The following is an 18,888-nucleotide window of genomic DNA, read 5'->3' on the forward strand; positions in this document are numbered from 1 at the left end:
ATCCACCTCACAGGATTGTTGCAGTGGGGAAAATAGAAGGAGGAAGGTGTGTTGGATATGTTCGCTACTTTGAGTTCTTTATAAAAATAATAAAGGTGAGATACAAATACATTAATAAAATAAATAAAGTTTCAGACTCCCTGACCAAGAAGGAGTAGGAAAGCCTAAAGGCAGGATGAGGCAAAAGTTCCTGACAATGGGATATAATATCTTTTTTTTTATTAAAAAAGTTTTTATTTTCCATTTATTCAAACAAAATACAATTAAATTCCTAACCATTGGTACCGCCTGCCCATTCCCCCCAGGCTGCGTCCACCCTCTCTAATCCTCCCCCACTTCTCTTTCTCTCCTCCCCTCCTACTCTCTTCCCCTCCCCTTCTCCTCTAACCATCCTACTTCCTCCCGACTCCTTCCTCCCCTCTCATCCCTCTCACACACATGAACGCAGCATAGGGGAAATGCCCAAGCGTTTACCATGTCTATATTATCATTACCCACCCACTCCATCTTTATAGAAACCTTTAAGTTATTATCAGTTGGATTAAGAGCAAGCGCTTTTTCTTTTATTTTAATCTCATCTATTTTCTACGTCTTTGTATCCTTTTATCCCTAGAAACTTTATTTAAATGAAATAAAATTCCCCTCATATACGCCTTACTGGCGTCCCAGACCATGGGCATCGATGTACCCTTATTCATATTTAAAGCAAAAAACTCCTTTAAATGCTCTTTACATTTTTGTACAAACTCTCCCCAGGTAAACAAATTCTCATTCAGTCTCCAAGGCCTTCTGTTCCCATCTTCCAAGTATAGCTCCATCCACACAGGACTATGATCTGAAAGGGTCCTGGGAAAGATTTTTACCTTTCTCACCCTAGAAAGAAAATCACTAGTAATCAAAAAAAAGTCAATCCTTGAAAATGACTGATGTCTATCCGAATAGAAGGTAAAATCTCTATCTCTTGTGTTCCTTTCTCGCCAAATGTCAATAAGTTCCAACTGTTCTTTCAAATCAAAAAAAGTTTTGGGTAATTTAGTTTGAGTAAAAAATTTTGAAGAGCTCTTTTTATCTATAGTTATATCCAAAACTCCATTCCAGTCACCCATCAAAATTACGGATTTATAATCCAACTGGGATATCTTCCCATGCAAAAGCTTATAAAATTGCTTCTGTTGTTGATTAGGGGCATATAATCCAACAATGGGATATAATATCTTGACCCCAGAGCTTCAGTGTTAAAAAACAAAATTAGCTAATGGTACAATCCCTGGCACACTGTAGTTAGCTGGGGAGCAGAGAGATGTGGAGCCAATCTATGAGTGACAACTTCTGCCATGCAGAGGTACCCTTTGGCTTAATTATCTCTCTCTGTGTAAACTTGGTACATTCTCCGAACTCTATTAGTATGACTCAATTTAAGGAAGTGAAGCCGTTTACTTAGTACATAAAATATTTTTGGATATCCTGTATGTGGGGGTGGAGAGGTTCAGTTATGTTTGTCCTGCAGGTAAAATATGTGTTTAAAATGTGTGCAACCCATAACAAAATACTTTGAACTGACGTGAACTGAATAATCATTTACCATTCAGACGCTAGATTCTATAGTTACAGTGTTAGCTGTTGATGTTGTTCCATCTCTTTTTATACTCTTTCCAAATTAAGAAGGAGAGCCAAGGATGGGGCTTCCATTCCTGGCATTCAAAGTGACAAGCATTTTTTTGTTTTTTGTTTTTCTAAGCTGATCTGCATGTTTATTTAGGCAACCTTCAGAAGCACAATTTAGTTTGGAAATTCTAGTCAGGGGTGGGGAGTTTACGCTTGGCTGCTTTTGCTCAAGAGGCCTTTTCTCTGCTCCCTTGCTCAACATTTTGTAAGCGCTTAGCTTAAGCCACAGAAAACAGCAATACCACAAGAGAATTCTGGCATTTCTCTAGGCATTTCCTAGTTTTGATTGGGAATTGCCTGAGAATTGCAATGCTTTTCCATGGCTGCTCCTACGTTGTGGAACACCCTCCTACCACCATTAATCTGGCAGCCTTCCCCCCTTTTAGACTTTCAGAAGGCTGTCAAGACCTAGCTTTATACCCAAACACTGGGAGTTGTTAGCTCTTCAAGGTAATGCAGACAAGAAAGTACAGCCAGGAACAAAAGAATAGCTCCTGTTAAACAGATTCTTGTATTTCTCCCTTCCTCTCTTTTTTCGTTTTTCTGAAAAACTAGGGAGGGTCTCTTGTGAAATGCTTCCAATGTTTTTTTCCCCCATCTGCAGGCTGAACTGCCTCTTACCAGACAATTGCCTAAGCTGTGGTCTTCCTTCTTTTTCCTGAAGTCATTTTCGCATACTATTAAGGGTTAGAATGAGGAAGTTTGGGGCTTGGTTGTTGGGGCATTCAGGAGTTGAGGTGCTGGGTATTTGGTTGGATTTCACTGTTTCGTGGTTTTTGTAGTTCAGGATTTTTATTGTTACTGTGAGCCTCCCAGAGTTGTGTTTTAAAATAAGCATACCAATATTTTAGATAAATAAACAAATGCTGGCACTCATTCTGCTAAATTACTAATAAGTTAGTAGTTCTGGATTATACCCTTGATCACAATGTAAACGTCTTTAGATGTCTGTTTTCAGTTTAATGACAATCTCCAAAAACCGTAAGGGTAACTGGATAGGTGGATTGGTTAGTGTTGCAACAGCTGCATCATGTGTTCATTGATGACTAAGAAATATATTCTTGGGAAAGAGAAAGCATTAGGAGCTTAGGGGCTTTCCACTGCTTTTTTGCCAGCCTCTAATTCACATGATAAGATATGACATAATAGCAATGTGAGCAAAATCAGCAACTAAAAGAGACATGCCACTTTTAATTCTAGCTGCAGATAGTTCTGGGTTAACAATGGTAAATGGGGCCAGAATTTCCACAGCTAAGCAAAGCGGTCATATAGTATGTGGTCATAAAATGTGGCATCATATGACCGCAATGCTTAGGGATGGCAATCCTGGCAGTCCCCATTGCCACATAGATTAATTTCTTGAAAGATGTATTCTTTAGTTACCAGAAAAAATTCCTTTCACACTTTTAAGATTTTTTTAGTATTTGAACACAAGGCTTACATCTATGTATTTATATTTGAAGATTTATTTTTTTTTATGTTGTAAGCGCCCAGAGTTGCTTTGAAATGGAATGGGTGGCAAATAAATTTCTAAATACATACATACATACATACATACATACATACATACATACATACATACATACATACATCTTACAAACACTTAATGGCAGCTACTTTATGCAGTTTCTAAATACCAATAAACCATTTAGTGATGGTTGGAGGTCAGAACTGTATGCCAAATTTGCCACATAGGTTCCACAATTTTAACAAGAAATCAGGTGCAAATTACACTTGCTCTCTTGCAACCTTACATTCCCTCTCTTTCTGAAACAAAAGCCTAAGAATATTGCATGAGAATAAGAAAAATATTCTCCCAAATGTCCCCATATGATAGCTTTCTTTCTTTCTTTCTTTCTTTCTTTCTTTCTTTCTTTCTTTCTTTCTTTCTTTCTTTCTTTCTTTCTTTCTTTCTTTCACAAGACTAGGGAGATGAAAAGACAGTCTGAGAAAGGCTGTGACTTTCACAGATTTCTAACGAGGCATCTATTGCCTACTTAACAGGTTTTTGCTCTGTTTTTTTTTTTTTCATTTTATTGTTTTGGCTGTAGTTCTCAATTGTTTCAGCATTCCCCAGCTTAATGATTTCCAAATAACCCTCTTTCTAGATCATTTGATCCAAAACTAGTGGAGTTTTAGTCCAATATATCTGAAGAGCATCAGGTTTTGGGAACCATGTTTAAGCTAATTCAGATGTTTCACTTCTTCTTCTTGTGCCATATCCGTTATCGGACGTTGGCGATCATGTTGGCAATCTTGTTTTTATCAACAGCCGTTTTTATCAGATGCTTCACACTCACTCAAAAATAGACTGTCTTAAATGATTGTGTAATACAGGTTTCGGGGAATTGGTGCCTCAGAAAAGACTGTCTGGTTTCTTCTATAGAGATGACTCTGTAGTTGCTGTCACAGGAGGGGTCATTATGGGTTTTCATTATATGATGGATTTTTTAAATTTTGTAAGCTATCCTGAGTCAGCTGTGTGAGAGTTGGGTGGATATATAAATTTGCTTGATGATAGATAGATGGATGGATGGATGGATTTGATTGAATGCCAAGACAAGCTTGAACATATATTTGAAAGCTAAGAAAATACAATACTATTAAAAATCTATGGCACTCTCTTTTGATTTGCTCAAATAGTGTAGAAGGTCACTGCATGCTTGGGTGTTTTGCTATTGTTTGTGTTTTAAATTAAATTGCATAAAATAGTCTCATTTTATTAGTCTCCGGTTGTCTGCTTGGCTCTGCTGTTAGGGACAAACTCAATAAAGGCTATTTGTCTATATTTTAGAAAAATTCTGGCTCTACTCCCAATAGCTTCTCAATTATTTTATTACTTCCTGACTGCCATTAAGTGATCAAATCTCTTCTTTCTCTCTTCCCATTATGTTGTATCCTATCCACTTCTCTCCATTTTTGCTATTTGCAAGCTATGCTGAAAATTTGGCAGAATTGGTGTGTGATGCCTTCTGGTGTGAAAACTTTAATTCATCCTGGAGCTCCTCAGATTTCTGGGAATGTAAATCCTGTCACACCCACCCAATATAAGAAAAGGAGTTGGATGAAGATTAAATAAAACTTAATGCATGAGATTTTTAATATAAGTGAAATGTTGCAGCCTCTACAATTCATTGGTTTTTCTTTACTTGTGAGTAAAGGTAAAGGAGTCCCTGTGGATTTTACTACTACTTGTCGTTGCCAACTGTAGGAGGTGGTGCTCATCTCTGTTTCAAGGGCCATTGAGCCAGCGCTGTCCAAAGACATTTGTACTGTCATGCAGCCAGCATAATATCACAGAGCACTGTTCCCTTCCCACTGAAGTGATACCTATTTATCTACTTGGATTTGCGTACTTTTGAACTGCTAGGTTGGCAGGAGCTAGAGCAAGGATGGGAACTCAGCCTGTCACATGACGCTGGGGTCTTGAACCTGGGCTGTCAGCTTTCCAGCCGACAAGCCCAGCATCTTAACTGCTGAGCTGTCACACCACCCTTCTAGTATGTACTTGTAAGTAGCCAGCAATAAATTAGTAATTTATCCTGTGGAATGCTGGATAAGTTTTAAGTTGGATTGCTAAAGGGAAGTTCAGCCCATGTGATGCTGTATTCCTTTCATGGTATTTGTGGTTTTATTATTGGTAATACGCAGTTGTCTTACGCTTTTGAAATTCCAGTGTGTAAAAAAAAAACTACACACACAAAAAAGTTACGTTTACACGAGTACAGTATTTTGTATTTCTACCATTTCAGTTGCACAAGAATAAAAAGAAATATGTTGGATGTTGCATAAAACACCTGGAATTTGTGCTTATAATTAATTCACTGTTGGGGATGAGAGATTGAGATGGGTTCAACAAACATTTTTCAGGTTTGCTTAGAGAAAGGAAAAGGTAAAGGTTTCCCTGTCAGTTTTGTCCAATTCCAAGGCACAGTGCTCCTCTCCGTTCCTTGGCCAAGGGAGCCAGCGTTGTCCGAAGACAATTTCTGTGGTCATGGGTATACGCCAGAAGGCTGTTACCTTCCCACCGAAGTGGTACCTATTAGTCTACTTATATTTGCATTCTTTCAAACTGCTAGATCAGTGTTTCTCAACCTTGACAATTTTAAGGCATGTGGACTTCAACTCCCAGAATTCCACAGCCAGCAATGCTGGCTGTGGAATTCTGGGAGTTGAAGTCCACATGCCTTAAAATTGTCAAGGTTGAGAAACACTGTGCTAGATGGACAAGAGCTGGGGCAAGTAATGGGAGCTCACCCCATTGCATGGAGCTTGGAGTTAGAATCCAGGCTGTCTTTAACCACTGAGCCATTGTGCCCCGTTTAGAGAAAGCAAAGGACCTCATTTAAGTGACAATTCCCTGCAGTTTCTTTGGCAAGATTTCATAAGTGATTTGCCATTTCCTTCTTCCTAGGCCTGAGAGGGAGTGATTGGCCTAAGGCAGGGGTAGGCAACCTTGGCTCTTTTATGACTCGTGGACTTCAACTCCCAGAATTCCTGAGCCAGCCACGCCTACCCCTGGCCTAAGGTCACCCGGCTGCCTTTGTGCCTAAGGTGGGATTAGAACTCACGGTCTCCCAGTTTCCAACCTAAGAGATTATTAATCACTACAGCAAACTTGCTCTTTTTAAAAGGCCAGTAATAGAACCAAATAAATGAGCAGGCAAGTCACATGTCATAAACCAAAGAGAATAGGGCTACACCGTTGTATCTTTATCCAGTTCTGTTCCTTGAAAGTATTGTTAGCTTTCAAACAAGTGGATCCGAATGAGCCAGAAATGTAAAATACAGGTGGTCCTCGACTTACAACAGTTCACTTAGTGACCATTTGAAGTTGTAACAGCACTGAAAAAAGTGACTTACGATCACTTTTCACACTTAACAACCGTTACAGCATCTCCATGGTCACATAAGCAAAATTCAGACGATTGACAGCTGACTTGTATTTACAGTGGTTGTAGTGTCCTTGGGTCACGTGATCACTGTTTGTGACCTTTTGACAAGCAAAGTCAATGAGAAAACCAGATTCACTTAATAACCGTGCTACTAACTTAACAACTGCAGTGATTCACTTAACAACTGTGGCAAGAAGGTAATAAAATAGGGCAAAATTCACTTAACAACAGTCTCACTTAGCAACAGACATTTTGGGCTCAATAATGATCATAAGTGGAGGACTACTTATAGTCAATGTCCTTTTTGGTTTCACCATAGCTTGATGCAGCGAACCTCAGGTAACAGGAAGGATCTGTCTGTGTTACCAGAGGTTGGCTGAAAGAGAAGTCTCTCCCTTTATTTCAAAGAACTTGAAAGACACCCCTCTTCTTTTGAATCCCTTCATCTTTCCCAACCCAGTGCACTAAAATGAAGTCTTTGCAAATTATTTCTTGCTGCTCTTCTGGCCTCCAGCCAGTCTACTGAATTGTATTCATGGCAGCAATTCCCAGTCTTTCACTTTATGTGCATCACTATGGAGTCAACAAAAGCATTTGTGGGCCAGGAGGCGCCATGATCCACCTAACTCTCCCACATGGTGTCTGTGGGATCCGAACTGAAATTTAAAATGTTGTTTTTAGTGGGTAAAAGTCTGGTTAGATTTTGAGCAAGAATACCGGTATCTCATTATCTCTGTCCTTTGTCCTTATCAAGCATTCAGTTCTCCTCTGTAGTTATTATCTGCTTGAGAAATGTTATTTTAATAACTTTCCAATGGAAGGACATCTGCATAGGATTTAGGCTGTGTTTTTGCTACAAAGCTGCATTGCATCACTGAATATCAATTCTCCTTCTATATTTTTACCAGTTTCAAGAAGTATTTTGTAGTGTCTCGGTTTAAAAAAAAGCCAGTTCTCTATATCTCTCCTTGGTGTTTTGTGGAAATAAGATAAATCTGACTGCAGTGCTGCCAGTATTTTTCAAGTTATTATTTTTTTCCCTTCATATTCCAACAGTACTGTCAAAATATAAACACCACCACCATCACTCCTCCCACAGTCATGCATTTTGATTTCATTATTGGTTGTTAGCCTTTTGACACAGCTCCAAAAGAAACATTGTCATAACAGCCATTTGTTTAGTGACCATTTAAAGTTACAGTAGCAGTGAAAACAGTGAATTATGACTGGTCCTCCCACAAACAACTATCGTAGGTAGCATCCCCACAGTCATGTGATCAAAATGTGGGAGCTTGGCAGCCGGCATGTAATTACAATGATTGCAATATCCTGGGGTCATGTTATCATCATTTTCCCAGCCAGTTTCCAACAAGCAAAGTCAATGGGGGAAGTCAGATTTTCTTAACAACTACATGATTCACTTAACCGTAGTGATTCACTTGCCAACCATGGCAAAAAGGTCATAACTTCAGGCACGATTCCCTTAACAACCACCTTGCTTAGCAATGGAAATCCTGATCCCTATTGTGACCATAAGCTGAGGACTACCTGCATGGAACAAAATTTTTATTTATCCCTAACCTGGCCGTGCTGAACGGAGCTGATAACAGTATATATGGGAGCTGGGCAGTTGGGTTCTTTCTTCCCAACAGAATGCTTAACTGAGGTATAGCTCTTATTGCTATTAGTTTTTATGCCTTTAAAAGGGGATTTGACCAGTTGCAGCATTGGAAGTGATAATTAGAAGGCTTCCATCTGCAGACGCGCTCTTGGTCTGAATATGCTGGGAAAATCCCTTCGTGCACATCTTTGTGAGGTACTTTGTGAGCTTCTGATTCACTACTTTTAGAAACAGAAAATCATTCAGCTTTTGTTTCATCTAATCTGATTCATATTTATGAAGTGGATTGTTGCCCTCCTGCCACTGCCTAGTTCTGTAATCCAACTTTCATAGAATATCCATGCCTGTTAATCACATAACAAGATACGATATGTTCATCCCGAGTTAATGAATGTGCATTTCTTTCGTCTTCCCCTGCAGGAATCTATATTTTGATTGCTGTTGGAGCAGTGATGATGTTTGTGGGTTTCCTAGGATGTTATGGAGCTATCCAAGAATCACAGTGCCTTCTGGGAACAGTAAGAGATCCTTTGTATTCTTGTTTACATTTTCAGGCTTTTCTTGTGAGATTTTCATTGAGTTTAATGATCACTATTATGATAGTTAACAATCGAAAGAGTTAGTGATCATGAGGCACTCTTATTGTTCCATAGTAGAACGTCTTAGGGTGTAGCAGTAATTATGATTTATTTTATTATTTTCCTGTATCCAATAAGCTGAAATTAAATCTGAAAACACAGAGATGCTATTATAAGTAGGAGATTGTCTGAGATTCAGATTATTTTGAAAAAGGTTATACTTCCAATGAAAGAAAAGGTTTGGAGTGTTCTTTGATCCTTAGCTACCACTTGATTCACAATTGTGACAGTTGTGGTGAGGAGTGCCATCTCACAGTGTGCCAGTTTTGTCTCTTTCTAAATTAGTTACATTCAGCAGTCATTACTCATAACTTGCTTACAGTTATGAGCAACTGTCTTGACTTTAAGAGGACACTGCTCTTGAAACCCGATCAGAAATTGCAGTTAATGGAAAACTTGTTAGGTCAATTAATTCAAGGTATAAGCCCAGAGCGTGCATATTAGATATAATTTGGGGAAGGACTGAGATCAGAAATGATAAGGAATAATTATGACTGTCCTCCTTTGTTTTTAAAAAAGAAGAAGTATAATTCTGATGTTTGGAATAGCTTATATGCTATTTTCATTCATTGTGATGACATTCGCATTGAAAAAAGGTCTTTGCCTGTATCTCAGCTGATTATTTTAAAATATGCCAGTGCAAATATGTGAAAATAAGAGCAAATATCTGCTAAGGAAAGAACAATCTGAAAAAGGAAAACAAACATGGCTGAGCTCCAGAGAATTAGCAGATAACAGATTTCAGGAAAATGGTGACAGTAATTTTCCTCCTTCAATCATTTAAAATAGAGCTGTTTGAAGTAAGTTGCATACAGTCCTCAGAAACATATTCCTCACTGACAAAGTGAAAGTTACTTCCCTGTATAGAGTAGCTTGTTCCATTTCATTCACATTGTTTTGTAAATGGTTCCTCTGACTCTCCTTTCTATTGTGTCTCCATGTATTCTGTCACTATGTACCAGGGCCTGGAAATAATTATTTTCATATTTAATGACATATTACAGTAAAGGGGCTTCTAGATCACAACATACCTAATATCCACCTTCATCCTACAGGCTCTTCTGTTCCTTTTCACAATCCATGTCTTCAATCCAATTTTCTCCCTTTTAACTTGTTTTCTTTGGCCTACAATATATATTTAAAAAAATTAACCCTCTCATCAAAATAATTGTTTTTAACACAATTGGAAATATTGATGTCCTTGTACTCTACCTAGGAACTACAAAATAGATGGTTGCACCAAAGACCTTCTCTTTGCTGAAAATGCATCTTGACTTCCTTAATCTGATATATGTCTTTTCAGTTTTTTACATGTCTCATCATCTTATTTGCTTGCGAAGTGGCTGCTGGCATCTGGGGATTTGTTAATAAGGATCAGGTAAACATTTTATTATGATGATTTATTTTATGAATTTACGCATAGCTTTCATGTTTATGATGCATCTGAGAGCCTTACAATTTCTTGAGGGCTAGATGTTTAATGTTTATTGTGGCATAGCTTTTCCAGGTGTTCAGAGCCACTTTATTTTCATCTTCCCAGTCTCCTACAGTAGTAGGTTGGTTTGATTGACTGCCAGACTAAACATTTATAGAAGATAAAATTGCGCTGCTGCTTCTTTACTTGCTTTCTTCTTCTGATGTGTAATATAAACAGTTCCATGAAAAATCATCCTTCTCAATACTTTTGTGCTGGTCAACCTGCTGCAGCAGAAAACTTATTGCCATAATTTGCATTTAATGGAGTACAAGTAATCCCCGAGTTACAAATGTAATAGAGCCTGCCAATTATATTTGTAACCCGAGGATTCATTTAATTGGATCACGTTAAATGAACGTGATCCCTCCCTGATTCGCTAATCAAATGTGCAGGTCATTAAATGCACATGAGGTATCTCAGAGTAGGAAAGACCATGCGGGGCCTAGTGCTGGAACAGGCCACCCTTGACCACCCCCAACCCACTGAGATATCTCATACAATTCTTTAGGGTCTCCATAGTAGCTTCCCCCCATCCTGCTCCACTGGATCTCCATAGCTACTGGGCCTGCTTTGCTAGTTGCCCGGATTCCACTTGCTCCTCCCCACCTTACTTCCAATCGCTTACTTACTTTTGGAAGAGCTCCAGAAGATGCTGACCCACATGGCAGAAAAGCCAATTTATTATTATTATCATTCATCGCACAGTCAGCCAGATGTTCAGATTGGATTTGGCATTTTGTCTACCTATCGAGTCCTTACCCAGGACCTGGGATAGGCAGATGTGGATGTTTGATGGTATTACAGGTATCGTCGCAGGATGGAAGCAGTTCCTAATAAGGCCGCCTTTTGCAATTGACTAATAGCGAATTTGTCAATGCCAATGGTGTTCAAGTGGTGCTCCAGTTGTTTTGGGATTGCACCCAAGGAGCCTATGACTATTGGTACTACCCTTGCTTGCTTTTGCCACAGTCTTTCTATTTCTATTTGTAGGTCTTTGTATTTTGTTATCTTCTCCAGTTCTTTCTCTTCTATTCTGCTGTCTCCAGGCACTGCCACGTCCACTATCCAGACTTTTTTGTCTTTCTTATCGACAATTGTTAAGTCTGGGGTGTTATGTTGCAGGTGCTTGTCTGTTTGAATTCTGAAGTCCCAGAGCAGTTTAATTTTATCATTTTCTATGACTTTCTCTATTTTATGATCCCACCAGTTTTTGCTTACAGGCAAATGATATTTTTTGCAGATCTTCCAATGCACCATTGTTGCTACTTTGTCATGCCGCTGCTTGTAATCAGTTTGTGCAATCTTCTTGCAACAGCTTACCAAGTGGTCCACTGTTTCTTCAGCTTCTTTGCATAGGCGGCACTTACTGTCTGTTGCTGTCTTCTCAATTTTGACTTTGTATGCATTTGTCCTTAAGGCTTGGTCTTGTGCAGCCAGAATTAGTCCCTCGGTCTCTTTCTTCAATTTTCCTGCTCTTAGCCATTGCCAGGTTTTATTATTATCTGCTTTCCCAGCTATTTTTTTCATGTATTGGCCATGTAGTGCTTTGTCTTCCCATGCCTCTATTCTGTTCTTCATTTGGTCTTTCTTGTAGGCCAGTTTGGTCTCTCCAGTAGTCAGTAAGCCTTCCTGATATACTAATTTCAGTGCATCTTCATCATTGTTCTTCAGATATTCTTCCAAAGCCATTTTTTCTTCTTCAACCATCTGATGTACTTGTAGCATTCCACGCCCACCTATTTGCCTTGGTAGATAAAGTCTATCAATGTCACTGCATGTTGTTGTTGTTGTTATTATTATTATTATTATTATGGATCATCGCACAGTCAGCCAGATGCTCAGACTGGATTTGGCATTTTGTCTACCTATCGAGTCCTTACCCAGGACCTGGGATAGGCAGATGTGGATGTTTGATGGTATTACAGATATCGTCGCAGGATGGAAGCAGTTCCTAATAGGGGCCGCCTTTTGCAATTGACTAATAGCGAATTTGTCAATGCCAATGGTGTTCAAGTGGTGCTCCAGTTGTTTTGGGATTGCACCCAAGGAGCCTAGCCTATATTGATACTACTACCTTGCTTTGCCACAGTCTTTCTATTCTATTTGTAGGTCTTTGTATTTTTATCTTCTCCAGTTCTTTCTCTTCTATTCTGCTGTCTCCAGGCACTGCCACATCCACTATCCAGACTTTTTTGTCTTTCTTATCGACAATTGTTAAGTCTGGGGTGTTATGTTGCAAGTGCTTGTCTGTTTGAATTCTGAAGTCCCAGAGCAGTTTAATTTTATCATTTTCTATGACTTTCTCTATTTTATGATCCCACCAGTTTTTGCTTACAGGCAAATGATATTTTTTGCAGATCTTCCAATGCACCATTGTTGCTACTTTGTCATGCCGCTGCTTGTAATCAGTCTGTGCAATCTTCTTGCAACAGCTTACCAAATGGTCCACTGTTTCTTCAGCTTCTTTGCATAGGCGGCACTTACTGTCTTTTGCTGTCTTCTCAGTTTTGACTTTGTATCCATTTGTCCTTAAGGCTTGGTCTTGTGCAGCCAGAATTAGTCCCTCGGTCTCTTTCTTCAATTTTCCTGCTCTTAGCCATTGCCAGGTTTTATTATTATCTGCTTTCCCAGCTATTTTTTTCATGTATTGGCCATGTAGTGCTTTGTCTTCCCATGCCTCTATTCTGTTCTTCATTTGGTCTTTCTTGTAGGCCAGTTTGGTCTCTCCAGTAGTCAGTAAGCCTTCCTGATATACTAATTTCAGTGCATCTTCATCATTGTTCTTCAGATATTCTTCCAAAGCCATTTTTTCTTCTTCAACCATCTGATGTACTTGTAGCATTCCACGCTACTATTATTATTATTATTATTATTATTATTATTATTATTATTATTATTATTATTATTATTATTATTATTCAGAAGCTGGTGAAGCTGTAAGAACGTGCGATCTAAGGAAAATAGCTTTGCCAGTATTCGAATAAAAGAGTTCAGCTTTTCTGCCATGAGGATGCTTCTGGAACTCTGGAGATCTTTGAAAAATAACTAAGTGATGGGAATTGGGATGGGGAGGAGCAAGTGGAATCTCAGAAGCTAGCAAAGCAGGCCCGAGTGACTGTGGAGACCCAGCAGGGCAGGATGGGGGAGGGGAGGGGGAAATAGCAGAGGGCATGTTGCAGTGTCTCTGTAGTCAGTCGTAAGGGCAAACTGTACTTTAATCACTCACTGTGCCACTACTTATGTCCACTATTGCACTACCATGAACTACAATGATAAAATGATTGCTTTGGAATTGTAGGTGGCAACATTCAGGATGATTGATTTACCACTGCTCTTCCTTTTTTAAACTCACAAGGGGGAATTCAATCTTTTGCGTGTATATCTGAGCCTGGATACATAAAATTAAGGAGATCAAAGCAATCTCACAGATGCAAAGAGAGAGCAGGATTTTTCTGTTTGTATCTTCTTCCAGATAAATACAAGTGGGGCAAAAAAGTATTTAGTCAGCCACCAATTGTGCAAGTTCTCCCACTTAAAAAGATGAGAGAGGCCTGTAATTGTCATCATAGGTAGACCTCAACTATGAGAGACAAAATGAGAAAACAAATCCAGACAATCACATTGTCTGATTTGGAAAGAATTTATTTGCAAATTATGGTGGAAAATAAGTATTTGGTCACCTACAAACAAGCAAGATTTCTGGCTCTCACAGACCTGTAACTTCTTCTTTAAGAGGCTCCTCTGTCCTCCATTCATTACCTGTATTAATGGCACCTGTTTAAACTTGTTATCAGTATAAAAGAGACTTGTCCACAACCTCAAACAGTCACACTCCAAACTCCACTATGGTGAAGACCAAAGAGCTGTCGAAGGACACTAGAAACAAAATTGTAGACCTGCATCAGGCTGGGAAGACTGAATCTGCAATAGGCAAGCAGCTTGGTGTGAAGAAATCAGCGGTGGGAGCAATAATTAGAAAATGGAAGACATACAAGACCACTGATAATCTCCCTCGATCTGGGGCTCCACGCAAGATCTCGCCCCGTGGGGTCAACATGATCACAAGAACAGTGAGCAAAAATCCCAGAACCACACGGGGGGACCTAGTGAATGACCTGCAGAGAGCTGGGACCAACGTAACAAAGGCAACCATCAGTAACACACTACGCCGCCAGGGACTCAGATCATGCAGTGCCAGACATGCCCCCCTGCTTAAGCCAGTACGTGTCTGGGCCCGTCTGAAGTTTGCTAGAGAGCATTTGGATGATCCAGAAGAGGATTGGGAGAATGTCCTATGGTCAAATGAAACCAAAGTAGAACTCTTTGGTAGAAACACAACTCGTCGTGTTTGGAGGAGAGAGAATGCTGAGTTGCATCCAAAGAACACCATACCTACTGTGAAGCATGGGGGTGGCAACATCATGCTTTGGGGCTGTTTCTCTGCAAAGGGACCAGGACGATTGATCCGTGTACAGGAAAGAATGAATGGGGCCATGTATCGTGAGATTTTTGAGTGCAAACCTCCTTCCATCAGCAAGGGCATTGAAGATGAAATGTGGCTGGGTCTTTCAGCATGGCAATGATCCCAAACACACCGGCCGGGCAACGAAGGAGTGGCTTCGTAAGAAGCATTTCAAGGTCCTGGAGTAGCCTAGCCAGTCTCCAGATCTCAACCCCATAGAAAACCTTTGGAGTGAGTTGAAAGTCTGTGTTGCCCAGCGACAGCCCCAAAACATCACTGCTCTAGAGGAGATCTGCATGGAGGAATGGGCCAACATACCAGCAACAGTGTGTGCCAACCTTGTGAAGACTTACAGAAAACGTTTGACCTCTGTCATTGCCAATAAAGGATATATATAACAAAGTATTGAGATGAACTTTTGATATTGACCAAATATTTATTTTCCACCATAATTTGCAAATAAATTCTTTCCAGATCAGACAATGTGATTGTCTGGATTTGTTTTCTCATTTTGTCTCTCATAGTTGAGGTCTACCTATGATGACAATTACAGGCCTCTCTCATCTTTTTAAGTGGGAGAACTTGCACAAATGGTGGCTGACTAAATACTTTTTTGCCCCACTGTATATAGTGCCTTTTTATTTTTTGTTGATGTTTTATTTATCCTCTTTTCTTATACAGTTTTGATCTAGTGTTAAACCATTTTACACATCTTAGTGTACTCTTTATTGAGGCTATCTGGATGTATTAGATTGTATATAAATATTCTTTCTAGACATTAAGGCGCCAAGTTGTGGAAGTCTGGAAACACATATTTATAGTATCTATAGCTTTTTTTTGTTTCAAACTGAATTCATAGCAGAGTTAAGAGATTTTTTTTTTTAAAGTGGTTCTTCGGGAATAATTTGTATTCTATAATCATATCCTGAAAAGCTTTCAAGATCTGTCCAAAAGGACTAACAAAGTCTACGTGTTGTATTTGTGGTGAAAAGAAGTTTCTTAGTTGTAGGAGAATCTCTAAAACAACTCTTACTCATAGCGCTGGTCAGTCTTCTCTGTTTCTTGAAAGAATCACTCCTTGAAAAGGGACTACATACTGATCTCTTGTCAAAGCATTCTCATAGTTTAAAGATGAAGAATGACACTCCAAAGTTTGTCTAGAAATGATAATAGGCAGAGAAAGCAGTACTAATATAATACATTCCAGATGGCTGTTTTTTTTTTTTAATACAAATAATGTTACAGAATAGTGTAGCAATTGAAAATTCTTCAAGGATTCCCATGCAGGGTCTTCAGCACATACATAACAGGAACAATTTCCTTTTCTTCACCTGTTGCCTTTCTCTGAAGCCGCTGCATACAACAACAGCCATTGGAATCTAAGATATTTCAAAAACACTACCTTTTTTCTTTTAAAGGAAATATGACCCAATTTGCCCTCTGCCCAGTCTAGTCATCAGGCCACCTTCCTTTGGCATGTTTTGTCCAAACCGAGCTTCATTTGAATTTTTATCCTGCTCACTGGTGCAGAACAGCAGCTATGCATGACTTGACCTGTATTGGTAAAAAAACACTCTTGGTGACGTTATCCAGACGCCAGGAAATAGCACATAAGACACATGCACTGTGTAATGTTTCCTATGTTAAAGTTTACATATTACTAGTACATAGTACAACTGAACATTGCCCTAACTTATTTTATTGTGCATGGAGTCCCCCTGCTCATCAGTATAGTAGAGGAGGTAGACCATGATTTTCTCATCACTACTAAACGCTTCTTATTAAGAGTTTCCATAATCCTTGAAAGCTTAGTAGACTGTTTTACACAAGAGTTAGGATGTTTAACAGTAAGTATTTCTTCGCTATTCCTACTGGAAGCGGAGTTAAAAAAAAATTTCTGATATTGCCCCATTGACAGAGTTATACCCCCCTCCCCAGTTTTAGAATAACAAGTCAGAATAGAAAGAAGACAGTCACAATAAGTTCACTGTACTATATTGTGGATACACAGTTCCATATTGTCAACTAGCTTCAACTAAATGGTGACTATGGATCTGCAAATTCAGTTCAGGTGTCTGAGCTTTGTTGTTTGGTTATCCAGTTATTACAATTATTGGAAACAACAAGATCAAGCAGCTGAATAAACTAATGGGGGGAAAAGCACCTATGAAAGCTCACATCTATTGCATCTATTGTTCCCTGTTCTCTTTTGCAGATTGCCAAAGATCTCAAACAGTTTTATGATCAAGCATTGGTTGAATCGAAAGACAAGGATGAGAACAAAGCAAAAAAGGCAAACGCTGTTGTGAAAACCTTCCAAGAAACAGTAAGTTGTACAGTATACTTTGTTGGGAATCAAATTTAATCTTCAGTTTTCTGAAGATTAGTTGGTTAAATACCTGCTTGAAGTAACTTAGATTAGAGGTAGTCCTTGTTCAGCAGTCAGAATTGAGACCCGCAACTGGACCATTAAGCAAAATGGCGCCAAGTGAGACTGACTGTAGTTATAATCTTCCTTTAGGTTTGCTTTGCTTTGCTTTACAGACCTGTGAAGGTCGTACATAGGAGGATTGGTCACAAAGTTATTTTTTCATCACCATGACAACTGTGAATGTTTGCTAAGCTAACATTGAGGCCCAGCTGTGTATTCTGTATAAAAAAAGGTCTTACTACAAAGGGTCTAACCCCCATTATTTATGGCCTCAGTATTTGTAGTTTTCCCAGGAGAAATCTCTAAGGAGTGTAGTCAAGTGGAAACCAATGTTTCTACAGGACATATTTAACATGGAATTCTTATTGATCATTGGCTTAGTTTTAAGGGGCATGATTACCTTATCTAAGCATTATTCTGTATTTGTGATTCTTTCCATTTTTTACTTACTGGGTCAATCTGTTGATTCTCTTAAAAACCATCCCTTCCAGTTTTGTTAACAGTAATAAAGACTATACACCAGACATGTCAAACTCGCAAAGTCACATGACATCACGCGACATATCGGAACTTTTTGCTCATTGTGGTTTCCTCGTGCCCGTGGGCCGGCAGTTTGACACCCCTGCTATACACTGTATATTTCTACTGTATAAAATTAGGGTTGTAATCTATAGAATTCTTCTATATGCAACTAAATCATTAATTTATTCTCAACCAATATGCAGTTATTACTGATGCATAATAAAAAAAAATTTTAACGCTCCTGCTTCGCAAGGCTTAGCATGTGTGGCTTAATGACAGTCTAAACATAAAATGTGAGAAGATCTATAGCAGGCAAAAAAAAAAACCCCACTGGTATTCATTCTTTTGTTCTTTTTAAATTTATTCATTGATTTTGCAAGTGCAATCAAAGAAACATGAAAAGAATAAAAAAGATTTACAAAGATTATAAAATCAGCTTTAAAAAGTACAAAAAGACAATTATACCAATTTGAAACTATATATTTGTATTACAAGTCAATAGTAAACTATTATGCAATAGTTAGCAACTAAAATCAGCATAACTCAAATTGTAAATGAAGATAAAGAAATAATAATTACAGTACTGCTTAATCTATAAAGTTTAGTAGACTTATCAAATCATAATCTTAAAGAAAACCTAAATTTTGGGTGTGGGACAAACCTGTTTGTAAGATTATAATTCAAAAATTATTTTCACATTAACTTCTAATTCAGATTTATTTTTCAGTTATGAATTTAATTTTTATTTTGAAGCATGTTTCCATATATATTAGTTTGTCATTCTTCTAGAAAGAAACAATTATAATTTTCAGGGAGAAACATAAAGAATTTTTTACAGCTATTACCATTTGCAAAGCCAGTTCAACATATTTTATAGGAATATTTAATTTAATTTTATATTCATTCATTCATTCAATTTCTATAGCCACTTATCTTAGTCAATAACTGTAGGTGGCTTACAATTCAAAAATATATTAAAATTAAGACACTAAAACATTTTAAAACAATAAAAACATCCAAAATAAATAAACATGTATTTGTGTATTATACAATACGTTTATATATTATATATTTAAATGTATATATTTATGATTTAGTAATATTTAACTGAAGATGGTAGGCTGCCATTAAAGTAGCCCAATAGTATGTAAAAGTGTCATTTATTTGATTAACGTAC

General features: G+C 38.3%; 1 protein-coding gene across 2 annotated transcripts in view; it reads left to right on the plus strand.

Moving 5' to 3' along the window:
• The window catches only part of CD81 (CD81 molecule), a 77,311-nt gene that overhangs the window by 41,319 nt on the left and 17,104 nt on the right, over positions 1–18,888 (plus strand). Inside the window, exons 3-5 of one of the 2 annotated variants that reach the window (XM_039350724.1) lie at positions 8,602–8,699; positions 10,123–10,197; positions 16,974–17,084. In XM_039350724.1, the coding sequence (XP_039206658.1) occupies positions 8,602–8,699; positions 10,123–10,197; positions 16,974–17,084 (284 nt within the window). The remainder of the gene's footprint in view (positions 1–8,601; positions 8,700–10,122; positions 10,198–16,973; positions 17,085–18,888) is intronic. The other variant, XM_039350725.1, reaches the window with a different exon arrangement.

Source organism: Crotalus tigris, unplaced genomic scaffold (genome assembly GCF_016545835.1).
Source record: "Crotalus tigris isolate CLP2741 ecotype Arizona unplaced genomic scaffold, ASM1654583v1 scf7180000018354.2857554, whole genome shotgun sequence".
Classification (NCBI taxonomy): domain Eukaryota; kingdom Metazoa; phylum Chordata; class Lepidosauria; order Squamata; family Viperidae; genus Crotalus; species Crotalus tigris.